Source organism: Capra hircus, chromosome 13, assembly GCF_001704415.2.
Source record: "Capra hircus breed San Clemente chromosome 13, ASM170441v1, whole genome shotgun sequence".
NCBI classification, from domain to species: Eukaryota; Metazoa; Chordata; class Mammalia; order Artiodactyla; family Bovidae; genus Capra; species Capra hircus.
The window spans coordinates 77,457,741-77,480,525 of record NC_030820.1 but is presented as its reverse complement, the minus strand read 5'-3'; the positions used below and the strand labels follow the sequence as shown (position 1 = coordinate 77,480,525).

The window sequence follows — 22,785 nt, the reverse complement described above, 5'->3', positions numbered from 1 at the left end:
GGGCCCTCACTGCTGAGGGCCTAGGGCTCGACCCCTGATCAGGGAACTAAAATCCCACAAGCTGTGTGGTACAGCCAAAAAGGATGGCTTGGTCAGATAACCTCAGCCTTTTGTGCTGATTCACAGCGCAATATAACATAGAAAAGGTTTTAAAAAGTCCTGAAAAAAAGAAAACTAACTTTTCTCACATAAATGTTTTCCAAACTCACTCCAATCGCCCCCATTGCTGTTCTTTACTAGCAGATCATGGGTTAACATCCCACCCAGGGGAACACTGGGAACCAACAGGGTTCTTATTAGGAAAGTGCTCTTGAAAGCGAAGGGCACCTCCAGCCCTCAAATGGACCCGCGGATGACCTGAGTAGCGTCCCGCCCTCACCCCATTTCATGACCACAGCTAGGACGCTGGCTGGCGTCACTGCTTTCTTTTCACGCAAAGGAGGCTGAGGTCCAAAGACAGAGGCTAATGGGTGAGGGCACAACAATGGTTAACAGCAGACCCCGGGCTAAGGCCAGTGGTTCCTGAACTCAGGATGAAGGGAGGATTCAGACCTCTTCTGGCCTGGAGCCTTTGTGCGTTTTATTTTTCTTTAGGCCATGTTTCTCACACCTTAAAGAACAAACAATAATACTGATTCAGGATCCCTTTCATGAGCTTTAGCTGCAGCTGGAGACAGCAAAAGGTTTCTACAGCAATTATTTCAAGAATAGACTGTCACAGCAACAAATCAAAGCTAAAAATAATTTAATGAAGCTTAACGAAGAAAACAGAAGATACTTAGCTTTTCTGGCATTTATGAAAGTGAAAACATTAAAAAAAGGGGGTAGTTCGTTAACATCTTCAGTTACAAAGATAAACGGATGATCATCAGATCACTTTGAAAACAGTCATTTATGAAGTGACTTAAAACAAGATGTGATTCTTCCTTGTAACCAAGGAAAGCTGACAACACCTCCCTCCTATACGGCAAACACAAGGCAGGCCTGCCACGCCCCCCACTCCCCTACCTCCCTCTTCTACCTGAAAATGCCAACGGGCTCACAGAATAACCGTTCTGAGTGAGAGGGGCTGACTTAATGACGCCCGCCCCAGCCTGTGTACCAGCATTAGAGGAGGTGAAGGCTGGAAAATGTACGTGGCCCACGGATCCAATTTTGGGAACTGTCATCAGAGGTGATCCTGGCCTTCAAAAGTACTTTTCCAGAAAGAATGTGTGGCTAGTTACAGTAACTCCATCCTTTCTCATTTAAAAAAAGAAAGTATCTCCTACGCTTTGGCCTTTTTTTGTGGCCAAGAGACCTGGAAAAGCTCAGAACCAAGATTTAGGAAATCGAGAGATTTAGGGAAAAAAAAAATCAGAGATAAATCAGTTGAGTTTAGCTCCTAATCTATAAAAATAACTCCTGACGTCACCTCCAATTTAGGCAAAATTCTTTTTTTATAAAAAGTGACTCATTCATGGCTGCGTCAGGTCTCAGCTGTGGCACACGGGCTCTCTGCTGCGGTGCACGTGCTCCTTAGTATGTGGGATCTTGGTTCCCTGACCAGGGATCGAACCCACGTGTCCTGCACGGGAAGGTGGATCCTTACCTACCAGACCAGGGAAGCCCTTCAGCAAAACCCTTTATCACAATGTTCAAATGCACAGCCAGGACACCAGATCAAAGGAAGACCCGAAAGCTAAGAAGTTTCCAAAGCAGATCTTAAAAAAAAAAAATGATTGCCATCAGATTATTTTTTAAAGGTCTTACAGCATGATATATGATGCTCTCCTAATAAAGCTATAAAAAGTTTTAAGAGAAAGGTAAAAAAGCCAACAACAGGGAACTGGTCAAAGAGAGCACGGTAAATCCATAGAAGGAATACTCTACAACTGATAAAATGATGTTATAGAAGACTATTTTATCAACTCTGCTCAATGGAAACGTTACAATACAGTATATTCCCATCTAAATAAAATACATGTATACATCTACCAAACCGTCAACTGTAATTATCTCTTGGGAGTTACAATGCATGTATTGTTTTCTTTTCTTTTTTCTTCTTCCTTTTGGAGTTTTATAAACTTTATATGCAGAATGTTTGTATTATTTTAGAATATATACATATATTTTTGTTTTAAGGTCTGGTGAGCCCCTCTTTCAATTAAACAACATTTGCTAAGTTCTTCCTGCAAAAGGAGAACAAAAAGGGACAAATAAGAAACAGCAGCTGGGGGACAGGAGGAGAAGATGAAAGGGTCTCACATTAGCTGACGGCAAATGCTTCTGTTTTTAAAAAATATTTATTTATTTATTTATGGCTGCATTGGCTCTTAGCTTCTCTCTAGCGGTGGTGTGTGGGCACACAGGCTTTGTTACCCTGTGTTATGTGGGACCTTAGTTCCCCAATCAGGAATCAAACCCGCATCCCCTGTGTTGGAAGGCAGACTCTTAACCACTGGATCACCAGGGAAGTCCCCTAATGGCAGATGCTTTTCACATAGTGTATGTACCTAGTCACCTCCCAAATCAAATCCTACGCTGAGGCATTATCACCCTCACTTTAATATTGAGACACCAGTGGCTCAAAGAGGTGAAAGAGCTGACCCAGGGTCAAATAGCTATGAGTAGCCATCACTGGAACCCAGGTCAGTCTGACTCCAAGATCTGGGCTCTTTCCACTATAAAAATATTCTTTTATTCCAACAATAATTGTGAATGTAGTCTATAACGGGGCTTTTAAGAAAACCAGAGTGGTTATGCCTTGCAAGGAATCCCACAGCAAAGAAAGCAAGTCCAAAATCAGAGACAGGAGAAGCTACTCTAACAGAACACATAGCGGCCCCTCGAACGCTCCTCACTCGTCTCTGACGCCCGCTCTGACGGCTGCTCTGTCTGTGCCTTTGCTGTTTTCTGGCAGAACTGTCGGGCCCTCCTGGCAGGACCTGTTAACAAACACCACAGCTGCAGAATGCAAGGGCAAGGAGACAGCCCTGCATCCAAGAAATGCATCTGAGATGAACTCAGACTCACTTCCTTTGCCCAAGGACTTAAAAAAAAAAATTATTATTATTTATTCGGCTGTGCTGGGTCTTAAGCGTGGCATCCAGAATCTTTAGTTAGCGCATGTGGGATCTAGTTCCCTTGACCAGGGACTGAACCCAGGCCTCCTGCCTTGGAAGCAAGGAGTCTCAGCCACTGGACCACCAGGGAAGTACGCACAGTGACTTCCTGACATTTCATGACACACCTTTAATTTCTCAGCTGCTGTCAACATGGGCAGTAATACCAATGAGCAACTGAAAAAGACCCGCAGTTTCCAAAGCAGCCTTCACACTAGAGCAGCTTAAGGCAGGATGTCCATCAGTATCATTACCTTATCTTACGGTGGCAAAAAGGAGGGTGCCCTGAACCGGCTCATAAGTGGGAGAACAGGGCCTCTGCTGACTGCTTTCGTCTGGAATAATCCTGTCCAAATACTGATCCCTCAACTGGCTGCTCAGCTCTCCTCCGGGGCTCACCCCAGACCTACTGAATCAGGAGCTCTGAGGGTGCCGCCTGGCAATGCGACCTTTAATAAGCACCCCAGTGATGTTGATGACAAGCTGGACTTAATTTAAAAGCACTGCTAAGGACTTCCCTGGCAGTCCAGTAGTTCAGACTCTGTGCTTTCAATGCAGAAGGCACGGGTTCAATCCCTGGTCGGGGAGCTAAGATCCCCCATGCTGTGTGGCCCAGCCTAAATAAATAAAAGCATTGCTAAGAGGTAGGTCCTACAGGGCGGATTCTCCTCTAATCACCCTGGGCCTTGACAATATTCCTGAGGCACATCAAGGTTTGTCGGGACAGAAGGATGGACAAGCGGTGAACCAATCACCCACAGGACGAGCAGCTGTACGTGCAGCTGCATGGGGATATCTGCGTCTGATATGAGGCCCTTTAGTTCCGTCGCTTGAGGAAAGCACACTTACTTGGTCAGGACAATGGAGACTGCGTCATTGAGAATGCTCTCTCCAAACACCAGCATGTTGAGCACTGGGTCCACATGAAGGGCGTTGAAAATAGCAATAGTGGCCACTGGGTCAACAGCAGAAATCAGGGAGCCAAACGCAAAACTGTCAGGAAGAGAAAAGGAAGGGGCAACTCTGTAATGCTTGACCCCTGGTCCAGAGGGTGAAACAAAGTCAAAAACTGTTTAGTGTAACGTAACAGGACACCCTGCAGCTGAAGAGCTACAGAAGATGGTGTCTTGCTTTCCACTTAAAATACCTGCTGATTGACACTGTGGGTGGAGCAGTGAAAGGCCCACTCTACAAGGAGCTGTTAGGAATGGCCTGGTTTTCCACCGCAAGTACCAAGACTTCATCTTGAGCAGTGACGGAGGGAAGGCTTCTGCTTAAATACATGACAGACATCCCAGCCTTCTGGGTCAGGGCAGCTGGAGCCGTGATGCCCAAAGGGCCCATGTGCTCCTGGGTCTGACCTGTGCTCTGCCCCTTGTCACCAGGCCACCGGAGTGCCATCTGTGACTGCTGCCAGCCTCCACTCAGATTTGCAACATCTAAGGAAGTGCTGGAAGTCAGCAGCACCTCCAGCGTGCTCCAGGGGCTGGGCGGCTTGGGTGGCAGACATCAAAACCAGGGCTGCCTCTGACCAGGCCAGTGCGCTCACCCCAGCACCCGTGAAGGCCGAATTCCTCCAACACACATGCATTAATCGCCTAGTATGTTTCAAGCGCTGAGGCTAATAATAACAGCAAATACGTATGTGGTACTTACCATGTCCCAGGTACTGTCTTAAGCGCTTTACAGATAGTGACTCAATAATCCACACAGCAACCGTGTGAAACTGGTTTGCATCTCATACTGCCCCGCTTACACAGGAGAAAACCAAGGGACAGTGAGGTTAAGGAACCTGCCCAGCAGGATCCAAACACAGGCCAGCTGACTCGCAGCGGAGGACCTCACCCACTGCGCTGGACACAGCGATGCCCAGAGGCCGAGACCAGCTCAGGAAACGGCCAGTGCTACACAGGAAGTCAGGGTGATGACAGAGGAACGTGGCAGGATGGTGTGGGTGGGGACCACTTAGATCGGGTGGTCAGGAAAGGCCTCTCTGAAGAGATGAGGGTCACTGAAACAAGGGCCTACGTGACAAGAAGCAGATGGCCAAGCCAAGGCACTGGGGGCAGTGACCAGAGTAAGCCCCTGTGGAGGCAGAGCAAGCTTGGTTGCCTGAGAGCCAAAACAGTGAGCCTGGCAGCAGGGTAGTGAACCAGAGTGGCTGGAGATGTGGAGGCTGGGAGGGAGGCAGGCCAGGTCACCCCTGGGGACTGCCTAAGGAATTGGGACGATCATCCTCGCACCCATTTGTCTTTTTCCCGAGAGTTCTTGCAAGGCTTCGATTCCCTCCAAAGGCCACACCTGGCACTGTTTTCCTGCAGCTGTCATGCGGCAAGTCTCAGGTAGAGACGTAAGCCGGAGCCCATCCACCCACTTCCCATCCTCCCTTCTGGGAGGGAAGAGGGGCTACTTGGCCTGGGGACCACGGCGTGCTGTCCCCTGGATGTCCCCAGCAGCTTCCATGATCATCCAGCTCTGAGCTCAGGGAGAGGAGTGCTGGAGGAGGGGACTCCTGGCTGCCTGGCCAGCTCCAGAACTCTTCATAAATCAATAACCTGGCCTTCTGGTTTTCATGACAGTGCCCTGGGACACTCTCAGCTCAGACTGCAGTTCGCAGACTTGCCCTGTCCCCACAGACGGTCATGCACTTTGTGAGCTGTGACCTTACCTCTCGCCCCACCGGGAGCGCCCAGGCGGTGGGTACCATGTTTTAGTCATGGGTGTTCTCAGGGTCAGTGCTGCTATTTGGGGAAGGCAGGCAGGCGGGAGGGAGGGAGAGGGGATTCCAACAACCCGGGAGGCTGCGACCTGCTGGTGGCTGGCCTTGAGGCCCTTGCTCTGGAACCCACTGAGATTCTCTCTTTTAGTCCCACTCTCCTCACCCATAGCACATAAAAGGGGCCTTGAAGGAAGACCAGTGTCTAAAAAATACATCCTGGGGACTTCCTTGGCGGTCCAGTGGTTAGGACGCTTCAACTTCACTGAAGAGGCCTGAGTTCAATCCCTGGTTGGGGAACTAAGATTCTGAAAGCAGTGAGTTGCAGCCAAAATTTTAAAAAAGCAAAGTACTTCCCGAAGTGGGATGGAGACCTGGGAGCCATGGCGGGTCGTGCGTCAGGCACTGACTCTGTGTGGCTCGGCCGGCCCCTCCTCATGCTTCTCAGGGAGCACCACAGCCCCAGATCCAGTGACCTTCAATTTTCCTTTGTGGAGCCCGGCCCCCTCCACTCTCCAGCTTCGGAGTTGTATGGGGTGCGAGGAGTAGGCAGGGGACCCAGGCCTGGTCAGAGGACCGTCACCAGGCATTTTAACAGGTCACTGGGCATCAGGCTGGCCCTTCTGGCAGGGGTAGCTGAAGTGAGGGGCACTGTGAGCCCGGAGCCACTGGTGCTGCCAACCGGGGTGAGCACGCCCATGGTGAGGCTGACCAGGGAGAGGCTGAGCCAAGACAGTTAGAGGAGGGGTTCCGGACACCAGGTCCCCAGAGGCTGTCGTGCAGGAAGCCGTGACTCTGGGGACACTTCAGTTCTATGAGTCAACAAACTCCTTTTTTTTTTTTTTTTTTTGCTAAAATGAGTTCGTGCCGGGTTTCAGTTGCACTAAAGAGGACTGACTGCTGCTCTTTCTAACACTCCCCATGGCATCCTGACCTGGAAATCCAAGAGCGGGAATGAGAAGACGGACTGATGAATCGACAGAGAGATGGAGAGGTGGCAAGACCTGTGTTAGAGCAAATCTAGCTAAACAGTGACTGCGGAATCCAGGGGGTCGTGTGCGCGCCGTGCCTCCCCTTCCCATGTGTCTGACATTCCTGTAAGAAGTCAGGGGCGACGCGCTCGGCACAGACAGCACACGTGGCTTTGGTTGTGAATCTAAACTAGGGCACAGTGTTTCTGACAGAGAGCACGGAAAGGCTGAACTACGAGCTGTCTGGATCACAGAGGGCTCTGCCTCTGAGCGGCCACTGAACCTTGCCCTCAGCTGCTCCACTTCACACCTTACAACCCAGTCTGTCAAAGGCCAGGAGCCGGAAGTTCAACTAAACAATGCGTTTCTTGAGTCTGTCGTCCCTGAAGATAGCAAGCTTCACAAAACAGAAAGAAAATGGACTGGGGTGGTGAAATAATACAGCGTGTATCTACGAGGGAACTAGCTTTCTGGTAGAAATACCCATAAAGTAAAATCTGTGCAACAAAGTTATTTTCATGTTTTCTACAGTGCAGAGGTCCATGCTTGACCTGCATGGTGTTTTAAACTGGATTAAGCTGTCAACGTTTAAAACTGGAAATATTCCCTACTAGAATCTAGAAACTTGGCCTCTTCTGAATTAAACAATTAGGTATCTGGTCATTCTGGGCCCACGTTTCTACACAGTAATTACCGTTTGCAGCTAAGAGGTGGCGGTCCCTTCAGACAGAGTGGGCTCCCTGGTTCACCACCACCACCAGCTCTAGACACACACCTGGCCAGCTTCCTTCCGTGAAGGGTTCCGCCAGGCCCTGCAGCTGTGTGGTTTACAACTGCTGGCTAATTTCCCCCAGAGGACACCCCCTCCCACCCCCTGCAATCTCTGCGACAGTCACTTTCTAACAGGAAAGGAAGTGTCTGCCCACAGAGAAACTCCACCTGGGTCTTACCCTGCTTGTCTAAGGGCCAGTTCTTTTACTCCTTGCTTCCTGAACGTCCCATCCACCGGTTCCATTCAATTTCACAAGGATTTATCAAGCATTTTTTTGTATCTCTAATTAGCTGTCCCTAAACAGGCTGAAGGACTGAATGCTGTGACATCTGCCTTCACAGCCACTGGGTTTTGAGCGTTTCTTTTCAGTTGCAAAATACCTACAAAATACAGACTGTCAGTTCTGCTCTGCTTCCGGCTCCCTGTGAATCAAGAATGCATCTTTCTCTACTTGTTTATACATCGAGACTATCTTACAACAAAAGCTTTGAAATCTATGTCCTTGTAGAGAAAACAAGATTGGACTTAATGTTACTGAAGGCACATTTCTCACGAAAAGGGCTCCAAGGTGCTGCTGTAGAGGATGTAAGCTCCCGCCGGTCCAGTGAAAGGGACCCCGGGGCTGAGCACTGGGTCCAACTTCCAAGCACCCCAGCCGGGCCAGAGGACAGAAACCAGTGTTCTTGGCAGAGAAACAGAGATGGGCTGCAGACTCACTGGCTGTCTCAGCGAGGGGAAACCAGGTCACACTCTGTGTGTGTACTTTTTTAGCACTAGATCTGGTACCTTCCAAGAGACAGCTGCCTAGGTTGCCTCCTGCTAAGCCGATTATGGAAATTCCTGGATTGGGCTCCTAGGCAGCAGCTCTGAGTGTCCCACGGAGTAGCTTCAGCCCGGGGAGGGTGCCCACAAGAGGCCCCAGCCCTGTTGGCTTCCACCACCCCCTCCCTGCTCCCTTAGTGGGAATCCCAGAGTAAAGGCTGACACCTCACCCCTGACTCCATCCCCAACCTGTCAAGGAGACAAGTTTCCATTATGGCCACTGAAAAGCTTTAGAAATGAGCTGCAGGCGATCTTTAATAATAAAAGGACAAATGTGTAGCCTGCAGTGTGTGTGTGTGTGTGAGGGGGCCAGTTAATGACCCAAGAGTTATTCCCTTGAAAGCGGAAACTAAATCATTCCCATCAGCAACTCTCTGACTGGAGATCTTCAAAATTCTTCAAGATAGATTTGATTCATTTTGGAGATACACATTAATTCAGAATAGATTCTACAGCAGAAATCATCAGCCAAACAATGAGACACAATAGAGAAGTCAGGAATCAATACGGAGAAAACTTTCCCCAGTAAAAAAGTATAGCCACACGGGTGTTACAGGATGAAAGGTTTACCTGTCTGTCATGTTGAGTTTAGAGATTACATCAGCCTGTAAAATAAAACACACAAACACACAGACACACACAAAAAAAAACCCCTGGAGAACAGCCAAGAAGATTAAAATGTCCATTAGTATTTTATTACAGACTAATAAGGACATTAATCTTCAGTCCCCAAACCACTTGAAAAATACAGAAAACTCCTAAATTTTAGTTTAGGCATGCATCTGATCATCATACGTCAAAAGTATGACAGAGAATGCTACATTTGTCAAGCAAAATTAACTAGTTTTCTTCTCTAAAGTTTATTCCCCTCTGATGCTAGAAGCTGAGCAATGAAGGCTGCATGACAGACAGACTTATTCTGGTGCCATCGAGGCAGCGGTAAAGGTGAAAATCAGACGGAGCCATCAAAAGAAGCAAACACATCTGACACACATAGAAGAAATCTGCAGTCAGCCCAAGGCCTGAGCCTCAAACTGCATTCGCAGAACTGGGGCCGATGAACTTTCTACAACTGACCGTGCTGGAAAGAACTGGGACGTGCCATAGACGTGAACAAGGCAAAGTCACAGACACTACCTTCCTAGGCAGGTCAGAATTAGTTCAAATTAATCTGAACTCAAGATACAAAGCACTCAACTGATGACACTGAGAACTGCTTTAGGAATGGTGGAGAATCCAGGGAAAATAATTCTACAGGACAGTTTGGAATGGAGTGAACACATTCACAACCATTTTTGATTTTTAAAATGCAAATTTTTATTAAAGAAACAGAAATTTAACTTTGCTTCAGTCTGATAACAATTGATATTGTTATAATTTGAAGATCTTGATGGTATATATTCTGTTTTATTTTTAGGTATTCCAATTAAGACAATATTGGTTTGCAAATATAATCAAATACTTTGGGGGATTATGGAAAAGATTCACTCAATTCCAGACAGCAAAGCTTCCCGAGGACGCTGAGAAACCACTTGAGCATGCCTTTACTGTGCCAGTTTGACTCTGGATTTCTTGGCAGGAGAGCATTTACCGCGACTGGAAACCCAGGTCCCATCAGGTGTCCCTACCCCACTTCCCTGCATGAGCTCTAAGAATGTAAGGTTTTCAAGGTTTTTCAAAGATATTTTCCTTACCTGACCCAGAAAGTAAATTCCTCCACCTACTACAAAAGCGGAAATTGCTGTTCCAAAAACAGCAAATAGGGTGATGGAGCCAATATTTTGAAAGAAATTACCCTGTTTGAAAGAGCAGAGATGAGAGAAATGATTAGAAAGGCTCAGTGAGGTCATGGACCCCACAACTGGCCCTCCTTATATGCTTGAATCTCTGTAAAGGGCACCATCACCTCGCGGGGTGGGCAAGCTGGAAACCTGGGCGCCCTCCCTCACCCCCACCTGCAGTGCAGTCAGTCCCGCAGCATCTGCCTTCCCCACGTCACTCACGTCTCTCTGCTTGTCTCCACTGCCCCTGCCAGCGACCATCATCTCTCCCCTGGACTACTGCACAACTTCTGTTTATAAGAAGTCTCAACCATCCCTGGCCTTGCCCTCTGCTCTTCAAGGGCTTCCAGAACGATCTTTGCAAAAGATAAATCTGACAGTGCTGCCTTCATTCTGACCCCCGTTTCCACTGAAAACACACATAAAACGCAAACAAAGCCTGGATGGTTCGACCCCTTCAAAGTCTCCAACTTCCCCTGTGTTCTCTGGGTTTCCAGTCACACTGGTACCTTTTTTTCCCTAATTTTTTCAATCTGGCTGTGCCAGGTCTTAGCTGCCGCACACGGGATCTTAGATCTCTGTTGAGGCACGCAGGATCTTTAGTTGCAGCATGAGGGATCTAGTTCTCTGACCAAGGGACGGAACCTGGGCCCCCTGCGCTGGGAGCTCGGGATCTGAGCCCCTGGGCCACCAGGGAAATCTCCTCACTGGGAGCTTTTTGTCCTTCAAATACATCGTCATACTCTCTGGGCTTGGACCACTCTTCCTTCCCCTCTGCCTAGTGAACTTTCATCATCCAAAGACTTCAGGACATTTTTTACTTTCCCTGAGGGAAGCCTTCTCTGATCCCTCTGCCAAGTCAGATCGCAGCCTAAGTTCTCGATGCACAACGCCTCTTCTCCTGGTAGCACTTGATGCGGCTGAAATGTGACATTTACTTACGTCATTACCTGACTGCTATCTGTCCTGCCTACTAGGCTGCAGGCTCGGGGGGCGGGGGACAACGATCACATCTGCTCCGGTACGACACAGTCACTGGCATATGCCTATCAGATGGATGATGCCCAGTGAACAGGTACTGAAGGAACTAACTGTGTTTCATGTCTGATCAAAGTCCAAAGTCTATATAACGATAATTTTTTCAATTAATTAAGAAGAGGTACATTACTATAAAGAATATCAAGATAACAGGTTATACTATCAGAAACTCCTTTCTGCTGTCCACGTCTTTTAAGCAATTTTATTCCATTCTATTACTGAAATCGCAGAAGGCAATGGCACTCCACTCCAGTACTCTTGCCTGGAAAATCCCATGGACGGAGGAGCCTGGTAGGCTGCAGTCCATGGGGTTGTGAAGAATTGGACACGACTGAGCGACTTCACTTTCACTTTTCACTTTCATGCATTGGAGAAGGAAATGGCAGCCCACTCCAGTATTTTTGCCTGGAGAATCCCAGGGACAGGGGAGCCTGGTGAGCTGCCGTCTATGGGGTCGCACAGAGTCGGACACGACTGAAGCGACTTAGCAGCAGCAGCAGCAGCATTAGTGAAATAGAGTGAAATAAATATGACGAATATATTCCCATCTATACTTTACAGCATTTAAGAGAAAATAACTGAGTCCAAGCAGTAGTAACATCTTTCACATATCCATTAAAGTTAAGAAAAACAAGCTGTTTATTAGAATCCTGTGGACTCTACTTAGGGACAAGGCCAGGGAATCTTGATGGCCTTTGACTGTGGGCCTGAGCAAGGAATCCCCCTTTTTTTTTTTAGTTAGAAATTGTCAAGCCACAGACAAAAGGAACTGATACTTTTTTTCTGGCCACATCATTCAGCTTGTAGGCTCTTAGTTCTCTGGCGGGGGACTGAGCCTGGTCCTTGGCAGTGACAGCACCGAGTCCTAACGGCTGGACTGATACTTTAAATCTAACTTCTACAGACTGTCCTCACTCCACACGGAGAGCCCACTAAGCCTATGTCCTTCAGGAAGTATCTTTGCTTCATTTTTTGCAATTTTGATTTGGCTGCCCACGATCTGACATTCAATTACTTTGGCATATCAATCTTTAGCACACAAAGAACTTTAAAATAACTTAAGGCAAACACAATGATTGGGTTCTCTCCTAAACAAAAGACTTTCATCTATGAGTTTTTCTTTGCAAAGAGCTGTTTTTTTTTTTTAAGAACAGATTACACTAACTCTTGGTCTGTTTGTGCATGTTTAGTTGCTAAGTCATGTCTAACTCTGTGACCCCATGGACTGCAGCACCCAGGCTTCCCTGTCCTTCACTATCTTCCGGAGTTTGCTCAAATTCATGTCCATTGAGTCGATGATGTCATCCAACCATTTCATCTTGTGTCACCCCCTTCTCCTCTTGTCCTTAATCTTTCCCAGCATCAGGGTCTTTTCCTGGTGCTTCCCTGGTGGCTCAGATGGTAAAGAATCCACCTGCAAGGCAGGAGACCCAGGTTCGATCCCTGGGTCAGGAAGATCCTCTGGAGAAGGGAATGGGTACCCAATCCAGTATTCTTGCCTGGAGAATTCCATGGACAGAGGAGCCTGGCATGCTATGGTCCATGGGGACAGAGAAGCCTGGTGGGTTACTGTCCATGTGGCTGCAAAAAGTCAGACATGACTGAGCGACTAACACTTTTGTCTGTTTACAAGGATATAATTCTGCTATAACTTATGTAGTTGGCTAATATTAATCTGGATATTAAAAATTTACCAAAATTCAATTTACCCCACTATAAAAACTTCCCTTTGCTACATAAGGCAAATTCATCTGCTTCTTTCTGATATAATTAATGTTCTATTCTTTATATGATACTAATAATTCAAAGAACCAAATAGCTGCCTACCTAATGCATATCAACCAATGATAATTGTATGGAGATTTTTAGTCCAAACCCAAATTCACACCGGCAAATACAGCAATATTAAAATAAAACAAAGTCAGCTTCCTGTTCTTTAGGGAAAAGTGCAGGCAGTGGACAGAAGTCTCTAAATTCACACTTTCAACTCACATTAGTCCCTTTCACATAAACTGTCACATTTTCTGCTGGAAAGTCATCTTCAAAGAATTTTTCTCTCAAGAAACTATTTTCCTCAAATTCTGAGTAAGTTTATTTCCCTCTACTCCAAAAAAATTAAAAGATAAAAACTTTATATGTGCTAATATAATAACCAGTGTCATGGTTTTAAATCAAACAATCATTTTCGGGAGTTCCAGTTCAGCGGTTAGGACTCCATGTCTCACTGCCAAGGGCTCAGGTTCAATCCCTGGTCGGGAAACTAAAATCCCCCACACCAAGCAGCACACTAAAAAGAATATAATATGCACATCGCTTTCTCCAGTACTGTTGTGAAGTACTTTCACATTCTGCTCTCAGTTCTTCCAAGAGTTGTCCACAAAATTAAAGAGTAAAAGACACTGACCTTCAAATCCTTCTTGCTTATTTTTCTAACAATTATCTGATGTCAGTTTTATAAGATATAGGATTTTTTTAAACGTTAAATTTCTTTTTCTTTTTTTTCTTTTGGTTAATACACAGTAAAATGGTAACTAAAAAAATCTGTACTGACCATCTTAATTTTGCTTTACTATTCAGGAGGAAAACTAAAGATTTAATTTGTATGTTTCTATCAAAACTCTCATGAGAAATTTAATTCTCAAGTTTATGATGTTATAAACATTATTTAATTTTTATTTATTTTTAATTGGAGTATAATTGCTTTACAATGTTGTGTTAGTTTCTGCTGAACAAAGTGAAACAGCTGTATGCATAAATATATCCCCTATTAAATTCTTATTAATAATAACATTGCCTAGAGGCTCTGACTCTTTTTGATTTCCTGGATTGAAGCTCACCAGGCTCCTCTGTCTATAGGATTTCCCAGGGAAGAATACGGGACTGGGTTGCCATTTCCTTCTCCAAAGAGTCAGTCAGGTTATAACAGATAATACAAGAAGCACTGCCAATTATTTAATGTGGTGAGTGGTGAGTTGCTGACATTCTTTCATCTAATGTAAATCTCAAAGCAACCTAGGAGGTAGGGTTTTGGGGATCTTTTTGTTTGTTATTTTAAAATTTCTACTCTACTCAAAACAGGGCATCCCCCGTGGCTCAGCAGCAAAGACTCCACCGGCAGTGCAGGAGCCGTGGGTTTGAACTCTGGGTCAGGATTATCTCCTGGAGGAGATCTCCAGGATGACAACCCACTCCAGTATTCTTGCCTGGAGAATCCCATGGACAGAGGAGCCTGGCGGGCTACAGTCCACGGGGTCGCAGTCGGATACGACTGAAGCAACTTAGCACACAGGCGCTACTCAAAAGGAACCCACAGGGGGCAGCGCATGACTAGACCTGGGTCTCTGGGTCCAAAATCCAGGCTCTTCCCCTCTCCAAGGACAGGCCAAACCTCAAGCCCTTCCAACCCTCAAATTTTTTAAAAATCACATTTACAAAATAACTGTTGTACTACTAGCATTTTAAGTTGAATCACCTTATTTCAAAACTTAAATATACGAATACTTTAAAAGAACTCACAAAGAAAAGCCTAGGGTACACAAAGTGAGAAGCTCCTGCCCAGGCAGAAAGAGCCCCACGGAAGCTGGAGGACAGAGACCAGAAATGTCAGACCAAAGCACAGAACCGGGCAGGGCCAGATGCTGCGCTGCAGGGTCGGGAGCCAAGAATGGGCACAGCGACTGTGGGAGTCAGGTGGAAGCCTCGGGGGAAGGTCGCACTCTCCTCTGGAGAGGAGAAGCAGGGCCAGGGAGGGGGTGGGAAGGAACGGGATGGGGGCTTAAGGTGGGCGTCTGAAGGGGGGGTGGGCCCAAGGTGCGAGAGAGGGAGAAACAGGAGCGGGAGAGAACCAGCAGACCCGGGGCACCCATCCTGTCATCTCAGGACACAGTCTGACTTTTTAACATGGGTCACTCTACCTCCAAGAGGAGTCAGTATAACAGCCACAGGCATTAAAATCACTTTGGAAGACTTTTCTTGTGGTCCAGTGTATAGAAACCCACCTTCCAATGCAGGGGATGTGGGTTCGATCCCTGCTCGGGGAGCCAAGATCCCACAGACCTCGGGGTAACTAAGTCTTTGTGCTGCAACTACTGAGCGTCAACTAGAAAGAAGCCGGTGCACCGCCAGGAAAGACCCACGTGCCACAATGACAATCCCACGTGCAGCAACTAAGGGCTGGCGCGGCCAAATAAACACATATTTCTAAAAAAATCACTTTGGTCATCTCTAAGCAAAGAACCCCTCTAAGGAAAACACTAGTAAGCCACACTGCCTGAAACCACAAAAGCAGCCCACTGATCTTGTCTGCTCCTCTTCACAAGTCAGGCGTGATGGTCCAGCTTCCACCTCATATCCCAGGCTGTTCACACAGAGCCACCGCTGCTAAATTAACACCCAAGCTTCTAGGGAAACACAGGGAGTCACCCAGACCAAAAGCACTAATGCATGCCCAAGTCTTACCTTGTGCAATGAATATCCTGACTCAAATATAATAGGTGGAAGCAAGAGGAGGAAAAACATATTTGGACGAAACATTTCTTCCTCCTGTAAACATAAAATGGGTATTTTCAGAGGCATGGGATTAAGAAATAAATCCATCAGTGAAGAGCCAAAGTCATTCTTCTCTTGGAACCTGGCCCAGTGGAAACATACAAAGTTTAAATCACCACCTGATGATAAAAGCAAACAAAAGCAGTAACAAAACAAACAAACTAACAAAGACCTCAAAAGAAAACCTATATTTAAAAATGTAGAACAAATAATTTTTAAAGGTGCCCAGAAAAATAAACAGCGGAATGAACTGCTTCCAAATGTACAGCAGTAGGCTCTTCATTGTACTAAGGAAAGTAAATTAATTTTAATATAGAAAACATTTCAATTCAAAAAGAACATTTTCAAAATCAAGTCCACAAATTGGAATTCCTCCAGGGAAAAGGTAAAAGCCCTAAAACAATTCACTCAGAGGGAGGGTAAACCCCACTCATGTTTAAAACAGCCCTGCCTTTTCTCTGCTTATCACAGACAACTATGCCATGTTCCTAAATCTGACTGTGATGAAACAGTTCTCACCTGATGCCCCTGCAACTTGGGACATGGCTATAAAGTGAGCCCCTTGCCATGCTTTCAGATTCAAATATTAAGTACCATTATGAAATATATTTTGAGAATATGAATGTCTTCAGGGGCAAAGTTACTGTAACTTTGGGGGGATGAAATAATAATTTCATCTTCTGTATTAATACAGCTCTCTTCTTACAAACCTATGGAAAGAAGGAAGGAAGGGACAAAGGAAGGAAAGAAGCTCCAACTGTGGCCGATTGGAGGTAAAATACACACTGGTTCTTAAACCCAAATGATGACAGGTAATACAGCCTATTTAAAACTGCAAAATCAGGACCTTTTCAAAAGAAAATTCCCAAGCCACAATCTTGACAGTCTGATTTCTTGTCAAAATCCCTAGTCAAAAGAATGATAAATGTACCCTTACAAATGTATGGCTGTTACCATAAAGACTTAAAATGACATTCGAAAAAGGCTCAAAATAGAAGCAAATGACGACGTCTGAAAATGTCTGTTTTTTTTTTTTTTTGGACAGGAAATAGCATTTATTGGTGAGCATGATTAAGGAGGGGACAGCGCTGATGCTCATGAGTGCAGGGCCCGCCATTTGTCCAGGGGACCACGATTAGGGATGTATTTGACCCCACAGCCATCTGGGGTGAGTCGCTTCTCTGCCACCATGTTCTCAAATTCATCCGCGTTGACTTTGGTAAATCCGCACTTCTTAGAGATGTGGATCTTCTGGCGGCCAGGGAACTTGAACTTGGCCCAGCGGAGGGCTTCAATCACATGTTCCTTTCTGCAGCTTGGTGCGGATGGACATTACGACCTGGCCAAGGTGGACCCTGGCCACTGTGCCCTGGGGCTTTCCAAAGGCACCGCGCATACCTGTCTGGAGTCTATCAGCTCCAGCGCAAGACAACATCTTGTTGATGCGGATGACATGGAAGGGGTGGAGCCGCACTCGGATGTGAAAACCATCTTTGCCACAGCTTTTCACCATGTACTTGCTGGCACAAATATGGGCAGCCTCCAGGGCTTCAGAGGAGAGCTGCTCATACTCATCTGACACCATGTGGCCACAGAGTGGGAACTCATCCACTTTGGCCTTCTTACGCCCCAAGTCGAAGATGCGAATCTTAGCCATCAGGGACACCTCGGCAGAAGCGGGACTTTGTGTATGGCTTATTCTTACAATACCGGTAACACCGGGCGGGGCGGTGGCCCATGGCGACACCAGGATCTTCAGTGGTGTGCCAAAGGGAAAGAGGTGAAAATGTCTTATTAAGTCTTAAAATAACAGCCTGTGTAACAAGCTCACAACTCAGACTGGGGCCATGTGAAAGAAATGGGCCAACCTCTGTGATTTGTGGGGCACCCTACTTGCAGGCTCTGTGTGGTAGGACCACAGCAGAGACTCTTGGAGTTTCAGAAACTACACTTCTCCTGGGAGAAAGGAGAGCCCACCTGCAGTAGGCTCACAGCATCCTTGGTCCCCAGGTCATGTCCACCTGGAACCTCCGAATACGACCTGATTGGAAAATAGGGTCTTTGCAGATGGAATTAAGGGCAGAATCCAGTTGAGATCTTGCTGGATTAGGTGGGCCCTTGAATCCAATGAGAGTGTCCTTAAAAGAGACAGAAAATGACACTTAGACACAGAGATGCAGGCACGTGAGGACAGACTGAGGCAGAGAGAGGAGTTAAGCTGCCACAGCCAAGGAATGCCCGGGGCCACCAGAAGCTGCAAGAGGCGAAGAGCAATTCTCCCCGAGGGCCTGGATTCGCTTCCTTGAGGGAGTGTGGCCCTGCCAACACCTTGATTCCAGACTTCCGGCCTCTAGAACTATGCCTGAACAATCTCTGCTGTTTCAAGCCACTCAATCTGTGGTAATCTGTTACAGAAGCCATAGGAAACACACACGCCACCTGATGGGGAACAGTGTTACGAAAAGACCCCGGGTTCCTTTGAGCAACGTCTCCCCTAAAGTGGTCTGAGGTGGCACTTGAGCAATGTGTGTCAAATACCACCGACCCCACAGACTGAGCAAGTCAGCCCTTTCTGACTCTTTGTGAATCCCAATTAAGTCAGACGCATCAGTCTGAGGCTGCGGTGTTAAGCCTCTCTCCAATGTGCTGATTCCTCTTTTTGACAAAGAGGGCAGGCTTGGCCTCAGAGGCTTCAGCAAGCAAATGTACTACTCTGTTTTTAAATTTATAAAAACAATTTTGGTTTCCCACTTCAAACAGTATTATAAAGTTTCCTTATTTAAAATAAACATTCACCAATGTTCATAGCAGCATTATTCACGACAGTCAGAGGGTGGAAACAAACCCAGGCCCATCCACAGATGGATGGATAAACAAAGTGTGGTATGTGGAGTATTATTCAGCCATAAAAAGGAAAGAAGTGATGCTACAGGTTACAGCGTGGATGAACTTTAAAAACATCACGGTAAAGAAAATAAGCTAGATGCAAAAGGACAAATATTGCATGATTCCACTTATTTGAGGTTCTAGAATAGTTAAGTTCATAAACACAGAAAGTGGAATAGGGGCCACTAAAAAAACAGAAAATGTTAAAAAAAAAACACAGACAAACAGAAAGTGGAACACAAAGCAGGTAAAGAGGAATGGGGAATTGTTTAATGGGTAAGGTTTCTGGGATGATGAAAAATGCTCTGGAAATAAACAGTGGTGACGATTAAATAACACTGTGAATGTATTTAATGCCACTGAACTGTATACTTAAAAATCGCTCAAATGCTAAATTTTATGTTCTCATTTTACCACAATAAAAGCTTTTAAAAAACTGCTGTAAAAATGCATGTACACAAACAAGCAGGCTGACTTAAAGAAATATATTAAGCATATGACAACAAAGGTAGAAGGCCCGCCAGCAGGAGAGTTTGGAAACAGAACAACACGGGAAGAAAACACCGCTCCATCACTGTTCTTCTTCCCTCCCACCGCTCCCCCCAGCACCAGGTTTCCAAACAGGCCCTGCTTCCTACTGCGGCTTTCCACAATTACTGCCTTAGCCTAACAACCTCACCCTCTTCTGAGGTCAAGCACTGGCTGCCTGAATGTGGTTCACTTGTCTATACTATTAAATACGTTACTATTCTTTAACTTGAAAACCAACCCCCACTGAAAAATATATTTAACAACTCTGAAGCATAGAAAATTCAAAGATAACTCTTCTCCTCGTCCTGCTCAGAGCAGGCCCACTCCCTCACAGACTTCCCTGGGCTACCGCGCAGCCCCTAGGGAGCAGCTGCACTCAGCGGGGAAGAGCGTGGGCCGGGGGGTGAAAGAGCTTCCGTTTCTTCCAGAGACGCCAGAAATTCACATCTTTACATGAAATTTCTAGAATTTTATATAGATTAATAATATTTAAAAGAAAACTAATGATTTTTTAAAGCTGGTTTTAAATTGATTCCAATTTTGATCAACTGATTTTAAATCAAACAAAATGTATCGGGGGTGGTATTACACATCAGGCTCTATCCAGGGTAAGAGCAGAGAAAGGGTGTACGGTCTGTGCTCCCTGCCCGAGAATGAGCCACTGTGAGGAGGTTAAAGTGAACCAGCTGCAGGAAGGCCAAGCTTTATACACAACGCGCTCCAGTGGGGCCTGCCCAGTCCCTTCCCAGGCGGAGGGGAGTTCTAGAAATATTCCGAGCTCAATACACACACTGGGAATTCGTTTAACACATACAATATGTCCTGAATACTATTATTATTTTATAAATGTAGCCTTTCTCTTTCTTATTGGAGTAAGTTGATGTACAACATTGTGTTTGATTCTGATGTAAACTGACTCAATTTTACATATATATGCATATATATATTATTTTTCACATTCTTTTCCATTATAGATTATTACAGGATACTATTATTTATTACAGTTTCAAACTGCATTTTCCCTCAGATTATGAGGCTCATTTTGCAAATTTTATACTCTATAGTTCCACAAGTAAATTTATCGTCACACCTAAGAGCTGGCTCAAAGTAGGGGCGGCTCAAATGTATATTTTTATCATACAATTCTTTTAATATTTTGAAATGGACCTTCTTTCCCTTCACAAAACCAGTTTTGCTAAACTTCCTACTCAAGTTTCAGTCAGTCCGTGGCCCACAGACGATGGTCACGTGCTAATAACCCCTGAGGGAACAGAAGGGTATGAACATCCACCAAGTGATGGCAGCGGGGTGTGGAGGAGAAAATACAGAGCACGCAGCCCAGGGGGCCTGGATGCAAGGGCCGGCTCCACTGCTCTCCAGCTCTGCAACGCCGGACACGTCCCGACCCCCGGAGGTCACCTTCTTCACCTGTGAGGATGGAGATAATGTGAGGCCCATCCAACTCCACGGCTGTCATGAGGATGACAGGAGCGGGTGTGTAGAGCATTCTCTAAGGTCTACAGCGCTGGATAGCTAAGCCTCATTAGCTGCAGTTGTTAGAACAAAATCAGGAGAAACAAACACTGTTCAGCATTTAACGCTGGTTAGAGGGCTCTATACAGCAAGGGCTTTGCTGGCAGCTCCGCTGGAAGCTCAGATGGCGGTTCAGCTGGCGGCTCAGACGGTAAAGAACCCGCCTGCCATGCAAGAGGCCTGGGTTCGACCCCTGGGCTGGGAAGGTCCTCTGGAGAAGGGAATGGTCACCCATTTCAGTATTCTTGCCTGGAGAATTCTATGGACAGAGAAGCCTTGCGGGCTATAGTCCATGGGGTCACAAAGAGTCAGACATGATTGAGTGACGAGCATACAGCAAGGTAATCGTAAGACTGTGAAAATGCACACAAATAACAAAACATGGCATTGAATGCTTCTTAACTCAAAACAGAGATTTATGCTTTTTCAGAAAACTCAGATGTAAAGATATCAACCCTAACCTACTAAAATCAATGGGACAATATAAACTTCATAGACAGTCAAGTAATGATAAGAAGGCCACCATAACCTTCACTGTCACTAAAACTAAGAACCAATCAAAATTGTACTTATGTTAAAAAAAGAACAGTTGGGTAAACCTACCTTCCAATTTGCCAGTTTTTTAAACTCTATAATTTTTATAACTGCTCCCATGAGAATACCTAGAAGAGAAAATGTAAAGATTAACAGAAAATTAAAGCTATAAGATAGATTTCTTCAGTTTATTATTCTAAAGAAACCGATTACTATTACGTCTCTCAGTAGCTTTTATGAATTTCTGTAAGTTTTGTGTCTGAAAACATAAGAATGGAAATTAGTATGGAGTTTTACGAATCATATGAGTTTCCCACCTGCATCTCAGGCAAACTTCCCATAACAAAGTCTATAAAAATCTGGGGGTGGGGAGGAGGGGGCGGAGAGGGGCAAAAAAAGCTTTATAAAACAAGACCAAAGGGTAGTTTGCCTGGCATGGAAGACTTAACACTGCTCATTTTTGCTTTATCCGCTCATTTTCAATGTAAAATGGCAGAAACCTAAATTTGCCCTGTTATTGCTTATTCCTATCATTTTCACAAAGGAATTAAAGATCACATTCTCAGGCTCAGATGGCAGCGCCATGTAGAGTACTTAGTTAGAGATAAAGTCCTAATGCTGAAAATAACCTAAAGGAAAGGTTCTGTGAAATTCCTGGAATAAAACAGACCATCTAAGTTCAGGCATGTCTCCACAAAGCTCACTGCTCTCTCATAAAGAACCCACCAAAACCAATTCTCGAAGAAGCGTCACAGATACAACTTATGACTGCTCTGTCCCTCACTAGATAAATGATTCTTGACCCCTTAGGCACATCAGAATAGAATCAGCAGGGGAAATTTTATAAAGTAAAGACATCTGAGTAGAACTCGGGACCTGCCATACCACCATCTCTGGTACAGGGGATACAAAGTAAGGCTGAAGACCACCGTCTCAGACACTTAAAGACTTCCCTCGTGGCCCAGTGGTTAGGACTCCACGCTTCCAATGCAAGGTGGATCCCTGGACAGGGAACTAAGATCCCATATGCCTTGTGGCCAAAAAATAAATAAGAAAGACTTTTCTTTTTCCTAGAGGAAGAAGCTTTTCTCCATCAACAACAGAGAGCTGAAGAAACATACCTTATTGGGTGGGGGTGAGGAGAAAATATGAGAACACAGTTTTATTAGGAGAAGAAGCTGCACAAATGTTAACTGTCATGGGGAAGGAGGGGTTTGAGGCGAAGAGAAGAAATAAGTTCATTTTAAGTTTATAAATCTCTGTACTATTTGCACATTGTTATGTGTTAATAAAACAACAATAAAACTTTTGATCAAATGGAGTAAGAGAAAATCTGATAGATTTGCGCTATAAAGGGAATAATGATCAATGACATTTTTAGGACAGTAACCATACATTCCTAGGGGCTTCCCTGGTGGCTCAGACAGGAAAGAATCTGCCTGCGATGCAGGGAACCTGGGTTGTCCCTGGGTCGGGAAGATCCCCTGGAGGAGGAGACGGCAACCCCCTCCAGTGTTCTCGCCTGGAGAATCCTGGACAGAGGGGCCGG

General features: G+C 45.7%; 1 protein-coding gene and 1 pseudogene across 3 annotated transcripts in view; both read right to left on the bottom strand.

The window, feature by feature from the left end:
- SLC9A8 (solute carrier family 9 member A8) overlaps nt 1-22,785 on the bottom strand; it is a 74,499-nt gene that overhangs the window by 28,631 nt on the left and 23,083 nt on the right. For 2 of the 3 annotated variants that reach the window (XR_001919084.1, XM_018058011.1), the window contains exons 4-8: nt 21,306-21,364; nt 15,663-15,746; nt 10,080-10,181; nt 8,956-9,038; nt 3,954-4,097 (exon numbers count right to left, since the gene is read on the bottom strand). Coding sequence is in view for 2 of the 3 variants with exons in the window: in XM_018058011.1 (XP_017913500.1) it covers nt 3,954-4,097; nt 8,956-9,038; nt 10,080-10,181; nt 15,663-15,746; nt 21,306-21,364 (472 nt within the window). In the remaining variant the exon portion in view is untranslated. The remainder of the gene's footprint in view (nt 1-3,953; nt 4,098-8,955; nt 9,039-10,079; nt 10,182-15,662; nt 15,747-21,305; nt 21,365-22,785) is intronic. The other variant, XM_018058012.1, reaches the window with a different exon arrangement.
- LOC102190432 lies at nt 16,793-17,536 on the bottom strand (annotated as a pseudogene).